This window comes from Diceros bicornis, chromosome 29, assembly GCF_020826845.1.
Source record: "Diceros bicornis minor isolate mBicDic1 chromosome 29, mDicBic1.mat.cur, whole genome shotgun sequence".
Classification (NCBI taxonomy): domain Eukaryota; kingdom Metazoa; phylum Chordata; class Mammalia; order Perissodactyla; family Rhinocerotidae; genus Diceros; species Diceros bicornis.
The window spans coordinates 24,550,962-24,577,871 of NC_080768.1; the positions used below are offsets into that span (position 1 = coordinate 24,550,962).

A 26,910-nucleotide genomic window follows, 5' to 3' on the forward strand; every position below is an offset into this window, starting at 1 on the left:
TGGATTTGATAGATTCCAAATTAGTGTTACAGGTAGTAAACCATAAATATGTTCAGAGAATGAACAAATTACATTTACCTTAACAAGAGGCAAAATTAGGAAAGAGATTTCATAGGTGAGTAGAGGAAAAGAAGTCTGAGCTGATGGTTGGGGTCCTATTACAGAAGTCTTGAATACTGGGCAAGAAAAGTATCCAAGAAAATAATTACAGCTTTTTGTACAGGTGAGATATCAGTAGGTTTTGTAAGATTAATTTAGCAATGTTTAGGTTGTATTTTGTGAAATTAGCTGGAAGCAGGAACACTATTTAGATTATTAAAATAGCACAGGTAAGAGATGCATTGTAAGTTGAAATGGGTTAACATTTCTTCTTTTAAAGGGTAATGATGCTTTCAGGATTCAGAGGAACTCTTTTTAATGGAGTAAACGAAATGACACAATAATTTACTTTTGCCAATATGATGGCTTCATTCCTCCCCCCAAAATAATTTTTCTGTCGATTTGTAGGGACAAACTCATTTCCACTTGTATTTAAGGAGACATGAGAAGAGGTATAGCATACATGTTTTGACATGTTTGGAAAAAAAAAATCATATAACTTTGTTAGCAACTGAAGGTACCTTAGACATCACGTTATTCAGAGCCTAATTTTACAAATAACAACCAGAGGGCTTTAAATACTTGTCAGAGATCAAAGAATGAATTAGAAGCAGATCTGGGAATAGAATGAAACTGTTCCCTGTCTAATCTTTGACTTTACCAATTTAGATTGGAGAGGAAAGAGATGCAAATGAAGAGAAAGGAAAGCAAGTTGTGAAGCCTTCCAAAGAATTTGAAATGTTCAGTAGCGTAGGGTCAAATTTGAAAATAATGAAGAAACAGGAATCTTTCTGGCCCTTGAGATCCAGATGAATTCGTCCTGGACTTCATCCCTGTGCTAGTGCAGGAATTTAAAACGCTGCCTAGATTCCCATGAGTTGTCATAGGCAGAGGGCAGGGGGGATTGATGCTCACGTTCTCTTAACCTCCTTAGTCTTGTGGGCCCGCATTCCTCTCGTGTACCTTTTCTGTCCTATATTGATCTGGGCGTAAAACTCATTCCCTTATTTGTCCCCCTCCAAAAAAAGACCTCAAAAAATATAAATGACTACAGTAGATTTTATTGAAAAACTGAAGGCAGCAGGAGACCTCATTTGGTGAACATCAGGACAAATAACTTCAAAATCGATGTTTCTGCTCCTCTCTGGCCTTCTTTCTCACAGTGTGAGGTGTCTCAGCTGTTCTTGGTTCCTTTATTTCCCATCCATCTGATTTCTCTCTTTTTTCTTCTTTTTGGCTCTCTAGAACAACAAGCATTCTGTGCCAGGCCTTAGCCTTCTCTTTTGAAGCCCTTTGTGACAGCATAGACTGAGGCCCTAGTAAGGACTGCTCTCTTCCTAGGCAGCAGTCTGCTGCTGTGTTCTTCATCTCACTTCCAAGCAACAGTTATTTACTCAACAACTTCAGACAGACACGTTAATGAATGTCTGTATTATACTAGATCAAGTACCAGGAAGTAGAACGACAGAAGTGACAAAGGCCTCTGATCTCAAAAAGAATAAAAAAAGATTTGTAATTTATAAAGTACCTTTCAATTTAATTAATCAAAGAATTTGTATGTATTCAATAGCACAGGATCAACTTGAGATAATGAATAAATAGGAATATTTCTGCCCCTGAGATCTAGATGAATTCACCCTGGACTTCAGCTCTATTCCAGTGTAGGAATTTAAAATGCTGTCTAAGGTTAATTAAAATTTTTGATTATTTAAGTCTCCTAGCAATCCCAGGGACTGGGTATGGGAGGTGGTATGACTAGCATCACCCAAATTCCTCCCTCTTAAGTTCTCAGAGCTAACTGCTAAGTTGGAATTCTTACCAATTCAGTGACTAAGATTTCAGATTAAGAAGAAAAATATTCCAAGGAAGGTGTCCTGTCTTAACTTTTTCTTTGATTTTTAAAAGGAAACTAATACCCTGGTAAAATTAATGACTATTTCACCTACGCCAGTTATTCCAATACTGCATTTCTGTGATATCCTTCACAGAGAACTAAGTCTAGAACACAGACAAATAACAGCCATCCATTTTAGTTAGTCAAGGGTCTACTATGCATTTTTGTTTTCGTTTTTCCTCAATTTTTTAAACATTAAGATGAAACTCAATTAAAAGTGAGATTATGCTGGACATTAATTTTTATTTGGAAGAAACTTCCTTCTCAGAGTTTATTTGAATCTTGATTGATCTCATCTGGTACCTAAGCAACTGCATTAGGGAATTCCTTGATTTACTGAATAGAGTTTTGATTAATAGAATGCATTACTATTCAAAATTTAAGAATCTCTTTACAGTGTCTAAATTTCAGATTTCAAGACATTTTGGGAATAGAGATTTCACATATTAATGAGTGGACCCGTGTTGGGTCATTAACTCTATAGACACAATGTGTACATCTTCTGTGGCTGATTTTTTTTTTTTCTTTTTGTGTGAGGAAGATCAGCCCTGAGCTAACATCCATGCTAATCCTCCTCTTTTTGCTGAGGAAGACCGGCTCTGAGCTAACATCTATTGCCAATCCTCCTCCTGTTTTTTTTTCCTCAAAGCCCCAGTAGATAGTTGTATGTCATAGTTGCACATCCTTCTAGTTGCTGCATGTGGGACGCGGCCTCAGTATGGCCAGACAAGTGGTGCCTTGGTGCGCACCCTGGATCCAAACCCTGGCCGCCAGTAGCGGAGCTCGTGCATTTAACCGCTAAGCCACGGGGCCGGCCCTGTGGCTGATTTTCATAAAGAAAAGTGATAGAGAGAAGGAATTAAGGAATACTGAATGCTTAAATGAACCAGGTACATTTATATCCTATTTAAGAAAAACCTAACCTGAATGGTAAGGTTAGTGTTACTATTTTTATTTATATCTAGGGAAATTGAAGTTTGGAGAGGTTAAATAACTTCCTCAGGGTCACTTGGGTAGGGATGAAGGAGCTGGGGTTGCTTTCTAAGTCTGCGAACTTCAAAGTGCATAGTGTATACGTAAGAAAACCTGAAGGCTAAGATTCCAACCTCATCAAATTTCTCTAATTAGAGTTTCCTCATTTTTCAAGTGTAAACAACATGTTATCTACTTTTATTAAAAAATGTCTGTGAGGAAAAAAATGAGATAATTTATGTAAAAGTAACATTTCAGAGCCTAAAGGTATCTTTGCTTTGCTTCTCTGTGTATTAATGATCACAAGTCCTTCCACAAGAAGCCAATAACCCCTTACAATTTTGTCTGAAATTAACTGCTGTAGAGTTCATGAAACTACATTTCACAGCATTTTTTTTTTTTTTTTTGGCTACTATGAAGTTGAGGAAGAACCTGGGAATACCAGATATTTTGGTTTTTTTCCCCCAATTCCCGAATTTTTTCCCTTTTTTCCCCAAAAAATGGGAAAAAGGAAAGCAAGAAAAAAGGGAGCAAATGGCTTCCCTAAGGATATATAAATGCCAATGGGTTGATAATAAGTAGTTTAGAGTATAGCATTTAGAGTGTAGATATTCACACTGGGAGGGATACATGGATTTAATTTTTTTTTTTTATGTATTTTTTTGTGTGTGAGGAAGACCGGCTCTGGGCTAACATCTGTTGCCAATCCTCCTCTTTTTGCTGAGGAATATTAGCCCTGAGCTAACATCCGTGCCCATCTTCCTCTATTTTATATGTGGGATGCCACCACAGCATGGCTTGATGAGCGAGCGGTAGGTAAATCCACATCTGGGATCCAAACCTGCGAACCCCGGGCCGCTGAAGTGGAGCACGCAAACTTAACCTCTGCGCCACTGGGCTGGCCCCACGTGAATTTAATTTTAATGAATTTTTTCATTTTGGGGGGGAAGTGGCATTTTATGTTAGGCGTTTGTAAAATAGTAGCATCTTAGCTTGCCTTAGACTGTCTTAAAAAGTAAAGTAGACCACAATCCAAATACACTCTTTCTCCTTTCCAGCAACACAGAATATGCCAGTCTTATTCTTTTGTTTTGAAGCTTGAAATTACCATATGGATGGCATCCAGTATTTTTTGACCCTGAGGTTTGCTTGCCTCATTTCTCCTGACCGTTACAATAGTCAACAATCTATATTTTCCCTGAATATGATAACATCATCGTCACTTTAAATTATCTGAAATATCCTTTATCATCTGTACAATCAAGCAGAATTGGACATTGTACCCTTTTGAACAGCCTCTTACAACAGCAATAAACAACATATGTTTATTTAGTCAACAAGTTTAAATCTGCATATTAATAAATGTCCATGTTATGTTCCTTTTTGTCCTTCTGTGCCTCTTCTTTTTTCGTTTCCATAGCTTACAGTGTGAGAATTCAACACATATTTTTTCTTTCCCTGAAGTGAGGATAAGCCAGATCTGTACTCTTTGTACTAAATGTGTGTTGACTAATGGTTAGGGTTACCAGGTAAAATTCATGATACTCAGTTAATTTCAAATTTCAGATAAACAGCAGATCATTTTTAGTATAAGTATGTCCCCTGCCAATATTGCATACTTATACTAAAACATTATTTCATGTTTAGTTGAAATTCAAAATTAATTCAGTGTCCTATATTTTTAATTGTTAAGTCTGGCCACCCTACTAATAGTCTGATACTTGTAAAAACTCCTTCTTCATGGGAAATATATATTTTATTTTTGATTTTTATGCTGTGAGAGTGCCTTTTATCCTTCCTCACTGATTTCCTTTGAAGATTATCATTGTTGCTTATTAATTATTACGCCTTTGGCTCATTCTGGGAGAAAATGGAGAGAATAAAAGTAGTTTTCTCACTATCTTGATGCCTGCAGTTAGTTAATTACTTATTTTATTCAGTTTTCAATTTAGCCCTTTAGATGGTATGATTATACATTTATTTCTTCAAGTATCTTTTTTTTTAAAAAATCATCAATAATTTTCTATGTTGATATTTAGAATTGAGACCTCTATCAGTTTTTAATCCTCATTGGAAAATTAAACTTCACTTTCACTGGTATATTCTGTGCTAAGTTACTACGTGTGCCCTTCTGTGTTTGAAAATAAATATTGCTACTGTTCTTTAATTATATTTCTGTCATCTTTCTGGGAAGTTTTCAAAATCATAGAATAGTGGAAATTAATGTTTGAACTTTGCTCATGGATAACTATCCTTTCTGGAAGTTATATCTTATTTTAAAGTTCCAAAGGAGTCTCTCTTTGAGATACGAAAATTTATATCTTGGAATGTTGTTGGAAATGCCATGCTACCACAAGCACAAAGTTAGCATTTATCTGAAACTGTTGCTTTATTTTCAAAGACCTCTCTCTATTCTACTCTCAGAAAATATCTTATGAAATGTGAAAAGAGCAAACTCCTTAAATAAATAATTGCTCTAATAGTCTGTCCATCTAACAGTATATGCCCTACAGAGCATCTTTAAAAAAAAAAAAAAAAAAAAAACCAAGTACTAAAACCCAGTAAGAGGTTAACAAATGCCAATAGCTTTTACCTTATAAACTGAAATCTGTAATCTTAGGAATTTACTGCAGCAGAACCTTATAAATTTACCCTTAGAATCATAATATGGATGAAACCATGTTACAGTCTTTGAAAATATCTCTTCCTCTGTGTTTCAAGATCAAGGTCTGCCTTGCCGTTTTATGTAGAGGAGTCGTCTGATGATTTTAGTATATTTCCGTATATTACCACTTACTGTTAAGGAATTTAAACGTTAGCTCTAATTTCCTAGTAGCAATTTCTTCATTGCTTATTGAATCAATATATTTTGTATTGTTCTTCACAATAAGCAGAAACAGCTTCATTTTGTAGATTTAAAATTTGTATTTTTTATTTACTTTGGATTATTACACTAGCATTGAGGCTGTTATGGAGCAGCCATGACATTCATACACAGAGATGTTTGAAGAAGGTTAAACCAAAACAAAAAAAAATAAAGTTTATTCTGATGAGAATGATCTAAAACATTTTATGTAAAATTACAAAAGATAAAAGAGGTTTTGTCATCCTCTTCTTTAAAAAATGTTTTTTGCATTTGATTTTTGAATAGGAAAATCATGCTATTTTGCTCAGGAAAAGCTCTGGGAACCTGAAAAATCAAATGGAGTCAAAAAATGAAAGTTTAAGTAGAAGATCATTCAACTGCCTGAGGAAAGTGTTAGCGTGCGTGACCTCTTCGGATAACTATGACTCCATATGACGTCAACTCTAATGAAATGAATTCAAGCAGTTCATGGTTTTAGATAGAACCTTAATTCCAGAGCGGTCAAAGTAATGTGCCCTGTTCTCTGCTGTTCAGTGGTCATTGTGATCAAAGGTGGGAGCTGTCTATGGGAGAATTGCTAAATGCCCTATGAGACCTATGTCTTCAAATATTTAATTGTATTCTACGTTGAGCTCATTCTCCACATTTTCATTCATGCTCTGCTGTTTGTAGAAAGACAGAACTGAGTATTGTGACCTGTCCTTCCCTCAAATTCACTGAGAAATAAGAAAGGGGAAGGAGATAGGTCTTTGTTCTTTGACCAGAGGGTGGAAATCCTCACTCAATCTGTATTTTATAAATAAGATCATCTTAACAGCAGTCAACATAGTGACATTTAGATATACCCTCCTTGGCACTTCACTGCCTCTAACTCTTTTTCCAATTTTTCTCTTTCATTTTCTGTACTCCTGTTTCCAGTTGTCCCATTTTGGGGAGAATATTTGATGCATAAAAATAGAAATGAAAACCAGTGTGTCTGTCTACTTACTCATACTGACTACTGGATTCTGTTACTCCCAGGCACTGAAGGAGCGGTATTCGGGCACTCTGTCGAGACACCTCACATCAGAGCAGAGCCTTCCCAAGACCTCAGGTAAGTCCCGACTCTTACATCTGTGTCATAGTTTCCATCACTGTTGATCGTCCTTGATATATAAAGAACTAAAATAGAAAATATGCTACATACTTGTATAAAGAATTGACATTCCCTGCCTACATGGTAAATAGATAGTCAAGTATTTGATTGAGGATAAGAAAACGTGAGTTATTATTCTAACCTTCTTTATACTTTTTTCCCTAATAAACATACAATGAATATAAAAATAAATATATCAGACAGGAGGAGTGTGGAAAAAGAAAGGAAAAGGCAGTTATAGAGGAAGTTGAGATGAGGGCTAATAAAAATAGGGATTCTGGAAAATCTGACATAGACAATGAAATATATGGCATGAATAGGCATAAAGAAAGGGAAGGCAGAGAGTGGGAGAAAGCTATATATGGTCAGGGAGTGTTATGTAGGGGGAAGTACAAAAGCAAATGTAAATAGTAATCAGAAAAAGACAGAACTTAATTGCCCTCGGATGGACTCTTCAATCTAATATTTCCAATGGGAGAAGCTGTTTCCTGACATTGTGTTATTTCTAAGAGACACATTTATATGCAAAAGCCCTCAATACCCAGAATATTGTGAGATGACAACATTATAGGGGATTCTCTCCAGGAGGATCATGGCAACTGTTGGTAAAAGTTGAAATATTAAAATCTAGTAACTTATCTATGGATGTTCTTAATTCAATAATAAATTAAGCTTTAGGGATCAAAGATACATTATATAGCTTATTGTGGTCATGATTTTGTAATATATACATCTATCAAATCATTATGCTGTACACCTTAAACTAATACAATGCTATAGGTAAATAAAAACAGATGTTTTATATAATTAATTTCTGATAGGTAAATTACATTCTAAAATGCATTTGCTACGGTATTAAAAAAGACAACAATAGTGATATTAAAAAATAATAAATCACATGTAAAAATCACTTTTAAAGCTGGATCAAAGCATCAACCTGAGAAAGAATGTCTTTGTCTTGGAAAACACAATGAAAATATTAAGTAATAAAACATTTTGGGGCCGGCCTGGTGGCATAGCGGTTGGGTTCACACACTCTGCTTCCGTGGCGTGGGGTTCGCAGGTTCGGATCCTCGGCACAGACAGGGGCACCGCTTGTCGAGTGCTGCTGTGGCGGCATCCCATATAAAGTAGAGGAAGATGGGCACGGATGTTAGCCCAGGGCCAATCTTCCTTAGCAAAAAGAGGATTGGCAACAGATGTTAGCTCAGGGCTAATCTTCCTCACAAAAATAAATAAATAAATAAAATAAAACGTTTTATTTCATAAAGATCAGGTTCAGCCCTTTCCATTTGGACGAGTGGAAAACATTCTCAGATGAAAATAGAAAAATAAAGTTGAAAATTTTTAATGCAAAAAAAGTCATACATTCACAAGAGTAAATTTTGCAGACCTTTATAGTCTATGACAAAATTTCCTGAAGAACTCAGTTTCTCACTAGTTGTGTGACCCAGATTCAAACAAGCTAGTCAACAATAACAGAAGTTATTTGGAAGGGTTGAAAAATATGTCTAGTGGCTCAGTGTGTTATAGTCTTGATTTATGGCTCTTAATTAGGAATTCAAATTTTCTGTGTAATTATTTATTTTATCCCTCTCCACCTAACAAGCTTGTATGTTCCATTAACAAGATCTGCATCTTCCTTGCTTTTCTTCTGTGCTATAGCAGCCAGGACTATATCTCACATATAATAGTATCTGATAAATATTTGTTAATTTAAATTGCTGAAACAGGAAAACTGAACATAGAGGACATAATTAAATATGTGTAATAGAAGAACGTCGCAGTAGTTGTTATTGTATTACTAAGACACATGTGACTGATTTCAATTGTTTTTATTTTTATTTATCTATTTATTTATTTTTTGGTGAGGAAGATTGGCCCTGAGCTAACATCTGTGCCAATCTTCCTCTACTTTGTATACAGGACACCGCCACAGCATGGCTTGATGAGCAGTGTGTAGGTCTGTGCCCAGGATCTGAACCTGTGAACCCCGGGCTGCCAAAGTAGAGTGTGCAAACTTAACCACTATGCCACTGGGGTGGGGCCTGATTCCAATTGTATTTTACTAAAGATATCAGAGTTTAGTGATTCATTCAATAATAATTTTCTAAATTACTAAGTTCTAGAAGAAACATTTTTTACTTCCCATGTTTTAGTAATTATGTACTCATTTTGCAATTTTCATTATGAAAATCTATTGCCAAGGGAGGAATAGGAACCAACTGCTATTTTAATTACCTTGCTGACATGTCTCAAAATTCATAAGTATGAATGTGAATTAAATTATAATTAGTATATAATGTTGCTGGTTTTATTTTCTAATTATTCATTAATTATTTAAACATTGAGTTAAGCTAGGCTTATCTACTAGTGCTAAAAGCAGATTGGCAACTCCCGAGATGAGGGTTACTGATCTGAATTCCAAAATTGAAACAGAAGCAAAGCACAGCAATGATGGAGTATTCAATTATTCATCTGTATGCTGAAGATTAAAAGCAGAGCATCTGAGAAGATCTTTGCAACCTTGCTGACAATTTCCCTCTCAGGGCAATAGGAAGTCCTCTTAGTCAACACCTAATTCTAATCACCAAGGTGAGATTGGTTGGCCAAGTATATAAAATGATAATTTGGGGAATAAGTAGCCATGTTGTCTTTGATTTTTCTTTTGTCAAGAATAAAAGACTTTAGAAAAGAACATTTCAGAAAGTTTATTATATAGTATAGTAATATTTTGGTGTGGAAATGTAGTAGATTTCTATAATTTATTTATTCAACAGATGTTTGATGAGTGCTGATTGTGTGTCAAGTTCTGTGCTAGTTTTCACGTGCATTTTAAACCTACATGGGTAGACTTTTTTTTTAATTTCTTATATAAGGTGATATTGTTTTTCAGTAGACAGCTATGTGTTAAAAGGCTAAAAAATGTATGCTGAATAGTCAGTAAGGGCATAATAGTATATTTGCCTGGAATAGCCCAAGTATGAATGTTCTTCCTTTTTTTATTTCTTAAATTAACATACAACTAGATTATTATAGTTCAAAAGACTTTGTGCACTCTATGGTGAGAAGTAGTGAAATCCATCGTATGATGCCCATTGCCCGAAGATTGTTGGATCTGAGTTCCATTAACTGTTCCAAGAGTAAGACAAGAATCTCGACTTGGACTCGATAAAATGAGTTAATGTTTAATGATATAATTGGCATTTTTTTGTCATTTCCATTCTTGTATGAATATAATTTAAAACTGAAATGTTAAGGTTTGCAGGCTCCAAGGTAATCTCTAGAAACACAGAGTTCTAATTTACATTATTCCTGTGTTCAAGGAAATGCCACTATTTATAAAGTAGTAAGGATTTTGCCCCGAGACATTTTGTCAATAAAGGGGTAAAATACTTTGCTGATATTTTTCCGTCTATGAGAAACAAAAAATAAAGTAGTATTTTTCACCTCTTCTCTCCCCTCCCCTCCCTTGCCCTCTCCCCTCTACTCCCCTTCCTTCCCCTCTCCTCTCCTCCTACTCTTTCTTCCTCCTTTTCGTTTATTCTTTCATTCTATGTATGTATTTATATGTTTGTTTAGAGTTAGTAGCAAATGACCATTACAGGGAAGCTTATTTCACTTGTCATCTTGGGAACACAGAGCAACAACTGATCTATAGATTTGTTTTATCTAATTTGAAGGAAGAGACCACAATGGGAGGTGTGAGTAGGCAGAAAACAAAAATAGAAGGAACAAAACAATGTTGATTTGCAGCTGAAAAAAGCTCACCATAGCCTGAAGTGATAAGGCAGTAACATGTCTTTTCTGTTCAGGTCATAGTCTGCATTAACTTTTTTTATCTTAAAACATTTTTCTGTTCAATTGTCCATTCATTCCATCACTGAAACTGCATATAATGACTGCCTACTATGTCTCTGGGACTGGATTGACTATTTAGCCGGAACAAGATACATGATGTTGAAGCTCTGCTTACGTTTCTATTTAGTAATTGCATCTTGCAACTTAGTTTTAAAAAAGTCTGAATTCTTTTCTCAGAATTTTGAGAATTCTTTTAGAGACCCAGGCCACTCATTTTCAAATTTGAGAATTGTATAATACCTTAAAAACAAAGCCTTGCTGCATCTTTGGTATGTAAACACCATAAAAACAGAATTGCTTGGAAAAAAACAATAACTTGAGTTCAGCATTTATCCTTCTCTCTGCTCTAATCCCTGGGAACCCACTATGAAAACTAGTCTGAAATTCATTGCTGTGATTGCTGTAATGCTTTCAAAATGAACATAATTGTACTTCACTAATTACAGAGAAATTCACAAGTTTTGCCTATAAATGTGGGTTTTATTTTTCAATAGACCCTTTTAGAGAATGTTTTCTAATAAAATGAATAGTTTCAGTAAAAACCCCTACTATGTTGTGAACCCTTCTCAGTAAAGGCTTGAGAATTTCTGTATAGGAGAAAAGCAGGCGTCATTAACTGTTGATACTATGTTGCCTAGAGTCTACCAACCAGATGATTGCAGAAGGGAATTCAGGTTTAGTTGGATTCAAGTTCCAAGATCTGAGCCCAGGACATTCTATAGACATCCCAGCCTGGGGATTCTAGGCTGATTCAGAAGTCCAGGGTATCTAGAGAAAACCTGGACAACCTAGGACTTACGCAGTAAACTTCATCGACTTTTTCTTTATGATTTTGGGGCTTTCTATCTTGCTTTAAAGGGTTCCCATTTCTAGATTTGGGTATTTCCTGTATTTCCTTATAATTTTCTATTATTTATTTTGTACACTAGGTTATTTATTTCTCAGTGTTATATTTTGAATAAATGAAATGAGAATTATGTTCCAAATTTTCTATTGAAAATTACAGTCTGTGATTTATTTATTAGTTTTTATACTCTGAATAGATGAAACTGGAAATTTTTCCTGCAGAATATGTTAAGGATCTAATATTATTTTTTTTAGTATGGATAGTCAGTTTATTAAGCATCATTTATTAAATAACCTTATTTTCCACCCCAAAATGATTGCTACGTTAGTCAGATATTAATTTCTCATAAATACTTTTCATCTGTTTTAGATGGTATTGTGTTCCATTGACCACATTTCTGTTTCTAATTCCAATATCATTTTTACCTACTTTAAGTTCTAATCGTAAAAGGAAAAATCTCCCACTTTGTCTTCATTTAAAAAATCTGATAATTGTCACACATACTTTTCTCTCCAAAATATTTTGACATAATGTTTTAAGTTTCAAGAAACTGTGTTGAAATTCTTGTTGGGATTTTATTACATATGTTTATTATTTTTTGAAATATTGGAATTTTTGTGATATAGAAGTAAATATGAGTTTATTTTTATCCAGGAATATCTCAAATTCTTGAATTTTAAGTAAAGTAAATAATATCATATCTCTCTCCCTGAAATAATTGTAAAATACTGACATTGAATGATATAGCATTTATATTAATATAGTAATTTAGTAACAGGAATTACATACTTTTAAAAGTATCCCTATATGACATTAATATTCTTTATTGCATTTTCATACAGTTGATAACAGTCAAATATTGACATTAGCATCAATTAACAATTTTCCTATTTAGATTTTCATAGCATAATGTTTTATGAACTTTACAGAAAAAAAAATGGATAATCCTATAAGATCTGAGACCACAACTTTTTTCCCAACATCTTATTATAAAAATTCTTAAACATACTCAGTGTGGAAGCATCTTATAGTGACACCTATATACCCCCAGCTGGATTCCTCCATTATCATTTTCCTATATGTCTGTAATCACATATGTATACATTACACTGTCCATCCATCATATCTTGTTTTTTGTGCATTTGAACATAAATTGTATAAATCTGTTCACTTTCCCTGATCACTTCAGTATGTATAGCATTAATTAGTGTTCAAGAATACTTACAGTTTCTTTTCTTTTATTGTAAAATAATTATGCAACGACACTCACAATGCTTAAGTGGACAATTACTGAATTTTGACAAATGCATACGCCTGTGCAACCCAAATTCCCATTGACATACCAAACTTTATCATCACCCAAGAAATTTCCCTCATGCCCCTTCCCAGTAAATCCCCATCCAGAAGCAGCTTCTACTCTCTCTTTCTTCATCCTGGATTAGATTAGACTCATTTAGTACTAAATATAAATTAATCATACAGTATGTACTCTGTAAGATTTCTTTCACTCCACATAATGTTTTTGAGATCCATCCATGACGTTGTCTGTATCAGTAGTTCTTTCTGCTTTATTGCTGGTTAGTATTCCATTATATGAATGTACAATATTTTCTTTATGCATTTTCCTAATGGTAGACACTTGGGATGTATCCAGTATATGTTCTTTTATATAAAAATGTGAGAGCTTTCCAAAGTGGTTGCATCATTTTACCCTTCCACCAAAAATTAATGAGAGTTTCAGTTGCTGGACATCTTCACCAATATTTAATGTTAGCGGTCTTATTAATTCAAGCCATTCTGGTGGGTGTTTAGTGGTATCCCATGTTTTTAATTTGCTGTTACTTGATAATTAATGATATTAACCACTTTTTCATGTACATAGGGGACAACCATATATCTTCGTTAGTGGTTTGTTCAGATCTTTTGTCTGTATATTAATTGTGTTTTTTGTATTTTTATCTTTGATCTAGAGGATTATTTATATATCCTGGCACCAGTCCTGTGTGATATACATATTTTGTGAATATTATCTCCCTGTCTATGGGTTGTATATTCATTTTATTGATGTTATTTTTGAAAGGCAGCTTTTCATTTTGAAGTCATCTAATTTATATTTTAAAATATGTCCTATTTATTGCTTTTTGTGGCCTAAGAAAGTTTTACCTACTCCCAAGTCCCAAAGATATTTTCCTTTAAAGCCTTATGTTTTTAGCTTTTACTTTGGATAACAGTTGTGGTAGAGATTGAGGTACATTTTATGCCTACTTCTCAGTATTGGTGGGATTATTGAGAGATAATCCATGCAAAGCTTTAAGTATAGAATAAGTTCCCAGTATTAACATTAGCTTTTATTATATTATCGTAATTATACGGCTAACTCACTAATAAAGGACAGATCTAATGATGTTTTGCTATGGCTATAATATTCTATTTTTAAGGCGCTGTATGAATATAATGTTATTTGTTAGGTAACTGAGCCCCAGAGAATTTAACTGGATTTAGAATTTGAAGTCAAGCTCCTGTGGAACCTATGAGCTTCTTATTCAAAGTCCCACATTTAATTTTCTCATTAGGTTGGTGTAACTCTTGTGCATAGTAATTAAATTTCAGGGAGTTTAAATCTCAATTTCCCAGACATTTCTTGGAAATAAATTCCATTACTTTATAGTAGGCAGCAACACTTTTAATACATAGGGAATGCTTTTCTATTATCCTATAATTTATAATATAGCTTCTGGAAGCACCTAGTAAGAGCCTGGGAAAATATTGTTTATAAAATAATAAATGAAATCTATTATTACACAACCATCAAACCATTTTTGATAAGCTGGCATAGCTAGTAATATGTGATGCCTACTTTTATTTCAGATTTTTATCAACTTTTTATCTAAATCCATTTGTCCTATAATCATTATAATAATAATGAAATGACTACCTAATTTCAATGCCTTTTAAAAGTGCCTGATTGTGCTTAAATGCAAAGGTTACTTTCTTATGGTCAGAATTCATGGAGTTTAACACTCAGGGTTTAGATGGTGGTATAGAGAAAAATTTTCATACCACTTGTGGAGAAATGTCTTTTTTCCTATTTAGCATGTAATAGATCTAGAGACAATGTATAGCTCTAGATAGGTAATATGTATGCATATGTAAATCTAGGTATAAATGTAATTACAGGTGTTGATATTGGATGATTCAGATATAATGTATACAACAAAATGTAAATGCTCACAATAAAATTATCCTATTCATAATAGTGTCAATTTGAAGTTTATTAGGCCTCTTTATATATTGTAGTCTTACAATTTTTTTGTCCATAAAACATTAGTTTATTTGCTTATGCTAGTCACCAAGCTAATAAAAAATAGCTCATGAGCTTACTTTAATTTTCATGTACATAAGAAATATTTGACTGCTGCAACATGTTCTTTTAAAAATAGAATTATGAAATCCTCCATATAATCTAATAAACTTTTATTGCATATTTCTTAACTGCACACTCTTTTCATAATTAATTTTAAAACCCTAGTGTTAGCTGAATATTGGATACTACTCAAAACAGTCCTATTTTTAATAAAATTTATATTATTTCTTAATGATCACTACTTTTAATTTTATCAAGATTAGCAAAGTATGTAGTTGAAATCTGTTTAATTCAAAGTCTTAATCATTCAGCACTTGAATGATTCTGGCAATACTCTAAAATTGGTACCACTTTTTAAATTTTTTTTTGTACCATTTGATAAGTAAATACACATATATAGCAGGTATATGTTGTCTTAGCCACAAAATTAGCTGCACAAGAAATAAAAAATATTCTTATAAAATTTAATTTACATATTTGGCCTCCATCGCACTATAGATTGGAAACTAAGCCCCAATCTGTTCAGTTCTCTTGTTTTTTTACCTGGGGTTGCATCATTGTACTAAGGGGCTTACACTGCACCAAAGAGGTCGAGGGTGACATTTGGTCATTGGTAGCCTCATGATTCAACCTGGCATTTGCCAAGAGAGGCTCATTCTTATCTCCACTTAGTCTACATTCACCACAGGTCACTGCTCCTCTCTCCTTTGAGGCTCTTTTGGTCTCTCGTCCTCAACACCTGAGACATCACCAGTCTCCCCAAACCTCTAAGACCTTAAGAACAAAGATCTCACCACCTAGGACTTGGCCTCAGGTGGCAGAACACAGAGAACCATTCGAGACCATGTTTCCCTCCAAATCTTCTCTATCCTGTGAATCAAGAAAACAGTTCTCCAGCAGTTGGGGATCAACAACAAGCACTCACTGATTTTGGTTTTCTTCTGATGTTTTTGTTTATGTGCTGAATCATTTTTAACAGACTAAATGGCTAGGGTTTTTTTTTTTTTCAACTCAAAATGTCTACAAGGTTAGGAAACTTAAAAGATCTTTCTGAGTTTCTCTGCTCTATCATTCACGATTGTGGCAAGGGATACTGCTTAGTGCGTGGGGGAACCACAAAGAGTGCAAGTAAATGGGACAGGGGAGGAAATTCCATTAATGTCTCAGAATACCATCCCACCACATACTTATCCCCCTGAATTCTTTTAAGAAATTTCTTATAACCTTATAAGAAAACATTATAATTTTCAATTTAGCAATGATGAAATTGAGGCTTATTGCTCCTGGCTAATTTCCCTGAACCCAGCTCTCAATCTTTACCCCTTCTTGGCACAGGGATCCTCTAAGTCAGTGTTAGCAGAGCACCTTCTGCTCTGTGGCTACACCAGCAATGGATGCCTGAGATCTAAAATGAAGGTGACCATAACAAACATTTTCTGAATAAATAATTAATAAAGATGAGAATGGAAAAACTCAAAAGCCCAGAAATACTTAATATATTTTAATGTTCTAGTATCAAATGTCAAACATGATACAGATATGGTACAAACAATGTATACATTTAATATGGATATTTTGCTATCAAATATATGAGTAATAACCCCAACCCCTTATCCTTAAAAGCAAACTAAACCATATCAATTATTTGAAAAAGTAACCTTGTTTTTCCTCCTACTCATAAGCTCACTGAGTTGTGTTTTCTTGAATGTCAGATTCATAATCTGTTTTAGAACATTAATCCATTTTAATTAAATCATCTGACATATAATTCCAATTAATGTTATGGATAATTAACAAATGGAAACAGTAGTGGTCACAGATATACTACTCAAGGTGGTGTATATTTGGGGATATATCAGGGGAATCAATTATAAAATACAAATTTTAACATTCAGATTTTGAAATTTAGATCCCCTATACAAAGTATAAGGATTATAAGTGAAAAATTGAGTGATTTTTTTCAAGTTTTCAATGCTCTTTGAAAACATGTGATTTTTGTTTTTTAAAAAAGGCAACAAAATACAAACATTTCTTTAAAATACATATATTGAAAACCTAACCCCTCCAGGGATTTTCTGAGGATGTCCAAGAGGACTATAGAGATGAAAGTTTCAAAGTTGCTTTGGTGAGTGAAAAAAAAAAGAACATTCAAAAATGTCAAAATCGCTTCTTCTAAATGCTGGCTCTAGTCCTTCAATATCACTTTCAAGTCTTCGCTACTGAGAGAGAGCAGATCTTCAAAGATCAAACTATTTGATGTGATTTTCCCTGAAAAACAGCTCTGGATCTGTTGCCTCAAAGGAAACCAGTTGCTCTGGATGATGGTGAATGAGAGAGCCTAAGGGGACTCTTGTCCTAAAGTCAAGGGGAACACAGGCAATGTAGCTCCAGAGCAAGCACTTATCCAAAAAGACCAACTAAGGAATACTACCTCTTCTCACACTAGTAGTTCTTTTATTTTTTATTTTTTTGGTGAAGAAGTTTGGCCATGAGCTAACATCTGTTGCCTCTCCTCCTCCTTTTGCTTGAGGAAGATTGTCCCTGAGCTAATATCTGTGCAATCTTCCTCTATTTTGTATGTGGGATGGCGCCACAGCATGGCTTGATGAGCAGTATGTAGGTCTGCACCCGGGATCCAAAACTGCGGACCCTGGACCACCAAAGTGGAGTACGCAAACTTCACCACCACACCACAGGGCTGGCCCCCTGTTTGTTTGCTTTTAGTTGACTAATGTTATCTTTTAGTCCACCATAATTTTTTCTTTTTACTATTAAGGGTTCTTTTGTTTTTCCTTTAGGCTTGAATCACCAACCAGGTCCTTGATCATGGAAGCTCCTCGAGGGGTCCAGGTGAGTGCTGCTGCAGGAGACTTCAAGGCCACTTGCAGGAAGGAGCTCCATTTGCAGTCGACAGAGGGGGAGGTGAGTTCCGAGGTGTAGAGACTGGCCCTGCACTGCTGAGGGTGCTTCTCCTCCAAGTATATGCATATGGTTCCAGGCGAAACAGAAAGAAGTGCTTCATAAGAGAGCTTAAATTATGAGAATATTAACGTTTCTCCTTGAATATGAAATTTGGTAAACCTAATATTTTCTTAAGTCAAAGCTCCATTTATTTTCTGCTGAAAGATATTCATTCATAAGTCAGTTATAAATGGGGCATCTAAATTCCTGTAGTCTCAATGTTGGCAGATAAACATAACGAATATCAAAATAACGTCAAGAACGAATCTTTGTTTTCTTTGTCCTGTTTTGGTCTTCAAAAGTACTATGGATGTTTGTTTCTTTGTTTCTGTAGAAATAGTACCTATATTTTTTGTAAAAGAGAAACAAAAAAAAGTTTATGTTACTATTTAGCCTAATTGTTATTTCCTATGTAAGGAGGTACATGCTAATATTTTTCTTCCATGTCACTTTATTTCCCCCAGAATCTCCTTTAAGTCTGTTGTCATTCTTTTAAAGAGCATCTGCTTTTCCTCACTGCCTGCTTTTTTTTTTTCTTTTGCTGAGGTAGATTAGTCCTGAGCTAACATCCACTGCCAATCTTCCTCTTTTTGCTCTTTTTGTATGTGAGCCACCACCACAGCGTGGCCACTGACAGATGAGTGGTGTAGGTCCATGCCCAGGAACCAAACCCAGGCCACTAAAGTGGAGCATGCTGAACTTAACCACTGGGCCACCGGGGCTGGCCCCCTCACTATGTGCTTTAAAGACCCCCTTGCGGCCCCGTGGCTTAGCGGTTAAGTATGCGAGCTCTGCTGCTCGCGGCCCGGGTTTGGATCCCGGGCGTGCACCGATGCACCACTTGTCAAGCCATGCTGTGGCGGCGTCCCATATAAAGTGGAGGAAGATGGTACAGATGTTAGCCCAGGGCCAGTCTTCCTCAGCAAAAAAAGAAGGATTGGCATGGATGTTAGCTCAGGACTGATTTTCCTCACAAAAAAATAAAAAACCCTTTGCCTTTGGTCTTCCACCTTTTCGCTCTAACGCAATAGACGTATATTTACTTCATTTACCTTATTTGCTATATACATTGTGATCGTTGTGTTTGCAGAATCACATTTTTGTCAATTTTGGAAATTCCTCAGCATTATGTCTTCAGATATTACCTCTCCCCATTTCTCTATGGCCTTTTTCTGAAACTCTGAAGAAACGCTGTCTTTTCATTCTCTTTCCCTCCAGATCTCTTAGCCTCTCCTTCCTAGCTTCTATTTTTTTGTCTCCTTGTGCCTCACTCTGCTTATTTATTCAGATCTACATGTCCAGGTGTCTAATCTTCAGTATCTAATCTCTTATTTAATCTCTACATTGAGCTTTTAATGTTAGTAATTATGTTGTTCATTTCTAGGATTCTCATCTGTTGTTTTTTCGAATCTGCCAGGACGTGTTGGTGGTTGCTCTTTTCTTTGCTTGTTTGTTTTTAATTCTATCTTAATTATTTCAAAGCCTTTTACATAATACATACTCTATTCTGACTATTTTTACTGCAATTCCCAAAGTCCTTGAAAGCCTAAATCTGTTGCATTGCTGTTTCTACCAACTAATTCCCTTAGTATTTTCTTCCTTCATGTGCTTATTCATTTTTATTATGAGCTTACAAAGGTCAAGTTAAGTAGAAAAAAATGGAAGAAGAATTTGAGAGAGATGCTCTGGAGTATTTTATACCTCTTCAGACGTAAAGACGAGGGCATAAATTAATAGAAGCAAAAGAGGATGTTCCTTTCTTTATGCCATTATCTTTGTTATTGATTCAAGATAACTTTTAATCACAGTCATGCACCGCATAACGAAGTTTTGGTCAACGACAGATTTCATATACAATGGTGGTCCCATAAGATTAGTACCATAGAGCCTAGGTGTGTAGTAGGCTGTGCCATCTAGGTTTGTGTAAGTACACTCTATGGTGTTCACAAAATGATGAAATTTCCTAATGATGCATTTCTCAGAACATAGCCCTGTCATTAAGCAATGCAAGACTGTATATATTTTGCTTTCTTTTTGTAAACAAACCTCCCAGCGGGACCATATTATCGTTTTAGTGGATATTACAACTTAAATGATCTAGAAATATGCTTATAATATTTAAAAAACATATCCATATCACCTTTCAGGATTTCTTTCCACTACAATTGCAAACTACAATACTTGGCTACAGAAAGACAGAAATCTTTCTTCAATATCTCATATTATTTTTAAAAAGTTGCTTTTATCATGCCAATAATGCATTCAAATTATTCATAATGAGTCATCCCATAATGCATATTGGTGGTTATTAATCTCTGTTCTCCTATTTATGCACGACTTTACATGTGTTCTTTTATTCAGTGTAGCAGCAGAATCCTTGGATTCAATTACAGGTTAGCATTTAACTGTGAATTGAGTGTTATGCTATAAATAAATCATAGCTAGAGGTTTTCAGCTGGGGTCATTGTTTTATATTAATAAAATAAAGATACAGAAAAGTACAGCACTTTATATTAGAATAAAATAGCATGTAATTTTCCTAGGAAGAAGTGTGAAATGATATAAAATCTTTCTCTTTGCTTCATTGACTACACACAGAAAGGCAGATTGATCATTAACTAAACAACATAGAAAAATATAAAGTTCCTACTCTTAGATAGTTGTAAACAAGTTAAGATCAGAACAGACATAGTATTGAGGTAACCAAAACAACAGACAAAATGCCTAAGACCCAGAATTCTGCACTGCAGAAGGTTCAGTCATTTCAGACACACTGTTGCAAGGAATTTCAAATTTGGCTCTAAAGACAACATGAATCATGATTGTAAGCGGAACATTAAAAGCGTTATAATAGCATATGCAATGCAATAACAGAATAACATATAGATTACAAGATCACAGAGGAAGGAGAAAACAATTTTTATTTTGCAAATTGGTTAAGAGTTTCTATGACAGCGATAGGCCTGATTTCAACAGGTAAGAATGGGATAAATGAATTCTTGGTGGAGAGAAGACAGTGGGCTGTGACTTAAAACCTCAGGGGTGTAATTCTGAGTACGAGGAAGAGTTTCAGAACAAGTGAATTATATGGTTTAGAGGGCAATATAGAATAGAAATATCAATTTTAGAAGTTGGAAAGTGAACAATATCATAATAACTGCCTTAGCAGAACAGAAAGAGATACAAGCAAGCCTATCCATGCTGCAAAAAACCTGGAGAAGCCTAGCAATGTTGGGTTGAAAAGAATCAATGTATGACGCTCCTTTTCACCCCATGACTTAATTTTCTGTCTCAAGCCAAGAAAATCCCATTTTCTCTTTTTAAAGGCCTCATTCATTTTAATTTATCTGTTAATAAAATGTACCTCCCTTTTATGGGTGAGGTACAGTTTGGATCTCAGAGGTTTATGGATTTAAGTATCATCATATAGCTAAATACTGTCTAGAAGAGCCCCTGAAAGGAGAGATGGAGGCTGTAGCTAAACGGAAGCTGGTCACACACCATAAGGCCCAAATCCTCCAAGGTTGACTCGGTTGATGAGGCCTCCGCAACCAAGCTTGGTTTCCAAGGCTGCTACCTGCATGCCCTACCTCTATAAAAACAGCTACTCAGGCTACAGCAACAGAAAGATGATCCGTTCCATAACGAGAAAAACCAGCGATGTGGCATTGTGTCAACAAGCTTCTGCAAACCACCAGGGCTAACCAGTAACATTTATTTCCCTACTCACTAATAAATAAACCCTTGGGGGCCGGCCTGGTGGCACAAACGATTAAGTGTGCGTGCTCTGCTGCGGCGGCCTGGGGTTCGCTGGTTCGGATCCTGGCCGCGCACCGACACATCCCTTGTCAGGCCATGCTGTGGCGGCGTCCCATATAAAGTGGAGGAAGATGGGCATGGATGTTAGCCCAGGGCCAGTCTTCCTCAGCAAAAAATAAAATAAAATAAAAGAGGAGGATTGGCAGATGTTAGCACAGGGCTGATCTTCCTCACACACAAAATAAATTAAATAAATAAATAAATAAATAAATAAATAAATAAATAAACCATTCACAAGATCTTAAAGTCATTTGATCAATCCCATATGAGCTTCCTTATCCACATGTTGTTTAGCTTTCCATGTTCCATTCTTTACTACCTATGTCTCAAGGTTTCTTGGCCAAAACACCAGCTCCTAACATTTCTTCAGAGTGAACTCACCTCCAAATACGCAAATCTAAAATCACACAGTCTCAGAGCTTGCCACCTATGAGCATTTGCCAAGCTTGAGAATGCCTGCTCTCTGCAAGCATGCTACCTCCTAAAAAGTGAGGAAAGGGAGGTGAGCTAGGCAAGCCCAGTTCATCTCTCAAACTCAACCAGTAAGAGGAGTCATCCCTCCTCTCCTGTGGAGACGTGAGTGAAAGAGCCCAGAGTGTGCAACAATGAGTGTTACACTCATTGATGTCCCTCGACATGGAGACACAGAGCCAGAAGAACGAGGCCCATCTATACCCAAAAAATGTATTGTCATTTTCTTTGGCTTAGTTTTTTCCACTTTCAACTTTCACATCAGAAAAAAATAATAATAATCTTTAAAAATCCTGTCACTTAACCCAGAAGAAATTATGGGGTAATAAATTTTAGCCTTTGACACCTACAAACAAAAACTCTAATCATGCTTTCTTAACTTTGAATACTGTTGGTAAATGTGATAATTCATTTATTTTATAATCTATTCATGTATTCAATAACTATTTGCATTATCTGGAAGCTGTATGTGCATAGTCAAACACTGTGAAGTTATAAAAAAATTCTGATGTGATCCTACCTTCAAGAAGGACATAGCTTAGTAGGAAAAATAGGATATAAATATGACTATAAAATAACATATCAAGTGATCAGCAAAATAAGATATTAATAATAATAAATTGTTATGGGAGAATAAAACAAGAAGAGTCTTTCCATCTGGGAGCATCATGGCAAGGTCCATGGAGGATGAAGCAGATGAACTGGACTTTGGTGGAGGGTGACATTTGTATGCTAAAGGGGAGAGACATGTGCAAAGTGAAGGAAGAACATCATTTCACGCAACAGGTGCTGGTGCAATTCTAGGCACTGTTCTATAGCCATGGACCAAAGATGAGCCCTGCCCTCACAGATCATACTTGCAACCAAGAGAAACAAACAAAAAAAATTGAATACACACAATATAATGTTAGGAAGAGATTCTCACTGTAGAGAATATAAAGCTGTCAAGGAGAGATTAATGGATTAGTGTTATTTTAATAGGGCGGTTAGGAAAGTCCTTTCTGAGAAGGTGACCTTTTAGTAGAGATCTGAACAAACAGTATCACATCTAAATTAATCTGAAATATACATACCCATAGTATATGAGTCCATTTTCTGGTTTATTTGCTGTGTGCAATCGATTCCTGTGTTTCAAAATCTAAAACGTATAAAAAAGGCAAACAGTGGCAATCTCCCTCCTACTCCTGTTTCCCTACTACCTATTTACTGTATAACCCCATTTGTAAATATCTGGAGAAAAGTATTTCAGGCTAAGAAAATAGAAAATAAAAAAGCCCTGAGGCCAGAGTTCTTTGGTATATTTGAGGAAATGCGAGAGCTGGAGCAAGAATTATAGGAAATGATGTTCGAGACATAGGCCAGGTCATATAGGGCTTGGGGGCCATGGAGAGGAATCAAGATTCAGTCGAAGTGTGGAGGGAGGAGGCCATTAGAGAATTTTGAGGGTCTTGTAACCGTAGACCACACAGGACCAGTTCAACTGACCCCATCTCTTATGAACAGAGTGATAAAGAATTGTCTTTCAGAAAAACTGCAAAGTCATGTAGCCAGATCATGCCTAAAAGAAGAAATCATGACCTGAAATGACCTTGGAACTAAAGATCCTCCTCCCCATGGAACCAAGGACGGAGCCATAACCAGAACTTGAAAGTCGGACTCTTATCAGAAGTGAGGGGTCCGTCATTCAGGAAGATCCAGTGTTAAAATTCCTTCCCCACCTCATCAAAAATGTTTAGAACCCTTCATAAATGTTTCAAACCTTACCATAAATTCTTGAAGCCCACCAAAAGAAAACCTATCCCAGCCGCATTTCTGCATGCCAGCCTGTTCTCCTTAACCTCTTAAATTTTGCCCCAAATCCTGAATTGAGGAGACAGATCTGAGGGCACACACCTCCTGTCTCCCTGCAGACCAATCTTGCAGAATAAAAGCTGATTTCTGCCCCCAAAGGCTGATGCCATAATTAATTGGCATGTTTATGTGCATTGGGCAGAGAACTCCAATTTTGTACCATAACAGGGTGACTTGATTTGATTTGTATTTCTTAAAAGTTCACTCTAGGGGCCGGCCCGGTGGCGCAAGCAGTTAAGTGCGCGCGCTCCGCTGCGGCGGCCCGGGGTTCGCTGGTTCGGATCCCGGGCGCGCACCGACGCACTGCTTGGTAAGCCGTGCTGTGGCGGCGTCCCATGTAAAGTGGAGGAAGATGGGCACCGATGTTAGCCCAGGGCCGTCTTCCTCAGCAAAAAAAAAGAGGAGGATTGGCGGATGTTAGCTCAGGGCTGATCTCCTCACAAAAAAAAAAAAAAAAAAAAAAAAAAAAGTTCACTCTAGGGACCAGCCCAGTGGCATAGCAGTTAAGTTCGCACACTCCTCTGTGGTGGCCCGGGGTTTGGATCCCAGGAGAGCACCGATGCACCACTTGTCAAGCCATGCTATGGAGGCGTCCCATATAAAGTGGAGGAAGATGGGCACGGATGTTAGCCCAGGGCCAGTCTTCCTCAGCAAAAAGAGGAGGCTTGGCAGATGTTAGCTCAGGGCTGATCTCCCTCACAAAAAAAAGAAAAAGTTCACTCTAGTAGTATGTAACATAGACTGTAAGAGGACAAGAATGGCAGCTGGAAGCCCAGTTAGGGGGCTATTGCAGGAGTCCCAGTAAGAAATGAATAGGACTTGGATGAAGGCAAATATGGAGTATTCTGTGATTGTCCTGTCAATTTAGAGATGCCTTTAGGCAATAATTAGCTACATAACAATAGAATGAGGAAATAGCTCGGGAGAGTTATTTCTTTGCTCATTCAAATTCATGATTCAATTTTTCTTTCTTTGGAACTTTCCCCATGCATGTCAAAACCATATGATCACTGTCCCTGAAAGTGTTGAGTCCATGATTTGGAAGCAGTGAATAATTTTGCAAGTTAGAAGACATAGCAAAGTGGGTGTTGACTACAAGTACTATGTATCATAGAGACTTCAAACCTGATTATATCTAATAATTATCTGTTGTTAATTGTGCAGATTTTCTACTTGGCGTATGTTTTAAACTGTCTGTCAAAGTGATTTTATGAGTATTTAAAAAAATTAGGCCAGAGACTAAATTTTTTTTTTAATTAATTTCCCATCTCTTCAGTAATGTCATCTCCAGGAACATCCTTATTTCTTTATATATTCTTTAGACATGATTAAGAAGTTAAATTGAGGGCCGGCCCCGTGGCTTAGCAGTTAAGTGCTCACGCTCCGCTATTGGCGGCCCGGGTTCGGATCCCGGGCGCACACCGTCGCACCGCTTCTCCGGCCATGCTGAGGCCGCATCCCACGTCCAGCAACTAGAAGGATGTGCAACTATGACATACAACTATCTACTGGGGCTTTGGGGAGAAAATAAAAAAGGAGGAGGATTGGCAATGGATGTTAGCTCAAGGCTGATCTTTCTCACAAAAAAAAAAAAAGAAGTTAAATTGAGAGACTGTCAAAATCATTAATTTTCTGTGATGTTTGAATAACTGGGTTGGCCCCTTAAGCAGATTGTACAATATTGCTTTTCAAATCGGGCTTTCTGTCAGAATGCACCATGTCCCAAAGGAGAAGATAGCTGGCGAGCTTTTGGGCTGTACTGTAGGAATGTAATTTGTTTGTTCAGCAAAGCATGGCAGCTAAACCAATAGAATTGTTTGTTGTGTAGTCTTTCTTATTAGACCATGTTGTCAAGCTCTGAGGAATGTAGAATGCTAAAATGAATTAAAATGCGATTTCTTTTCCCCCTAGATATTTTTGAATGCAGATACAATCCGGCTGGGAAATCTACCGACCGGCTCCGTTTCATCTTCTTCACCTAGCTCCTCAAATTCTCGACAGACAGTGTATGAACTGTGTGTCTGCCCTAACGGCAAACTGTACCTTTCTCCAGCAGGAGTAGGTTCTACTTGTCAGTCCAGTAGCAACATCTGCTTGTGGAACTGAAGGGACTGATTTCTCCTCACACCAGAATAGCCTTTTGTTCCTGTCCGTCTGCTTCACAGGTCTGCTCGGTTTCCCTTGTGATCAGTCCAGAGCTTCTTCAAATGGTCCACGGAGCAACTTCCTCCAGTGTAAGCAGGGATTCGCCACCACTTCTTGTGTGATTTACCGTACCGCTCAACACAGAAAGTGTGAATTACAGAACAGTGGAAAAATCATTTTCAGAGGGAAAACTGGATCATAACTTTTGCTCAAAAGGGAGAAAAACATAGGTGCCTTTGCTACATGAAGTGAAGCACACAGTTTTAGATTTTTGCAGGACCTGGATATGAACTGCACACATATACGTGACATAGATGAAATTCCCAGTATCCAATGGCAAGATGAAATGGTCAACCCTGTAAGAAAACTAATTCTACAGTCTGAAAGCACAATTTTCCATTCATCTTTTTGGATGTAAACTTTTAACCCCGAATTTTAAAATTTTAAAGCATTATGTAATGCTTGCTTTACTAAAAGTTAAATTCAATACATAGTTTTTAACAAAACCCAACAAAACAAGACAGAATCCCCCCTGAGTTTTATTTGTTTCTTTAAATTCAATGTGTTATTACTCTTTGTCTACTTAGTCTAGAATTTTGTACATTAGGTAATTTTGAAAGCACTC

At 36.2% G+C, this 26,910-nt stretch overlaps 1 protein-coding gene across 1 annotated transcript in view; it reads left to right on the plus strand.

The window, feature by feature from the left end:
* The window catches only part of SGCZ (sarcoglycan zeta), a 437,298-nt gene extending 410,589 nt beyond the window's left edge, over positions 1 to 26,709 (plus strand). The window contains exons 5-7 of the mRNA XM_058525105.1: positions 6,852 to 6,924; positions 17,837 to 17,960; positions 26,052 to 26,709. Of these exons, the coding sequence (XP_058381088.1) occupies positions 6,852 to 6,924; positions 17,837 to 17,960; positions 26,052 to 26,246 (392 nt within the window). The 3' untranslated portion in view covers positions 26,247 to 26,709. The remainder of the gene's footprint in view (positions 1 to 6,851; positions 6,925 to 17,836; positions 17,961 to 26,051) is intronic.
* Positions 26,710 to 26,910: the final 201 nt, after the last annotated feature.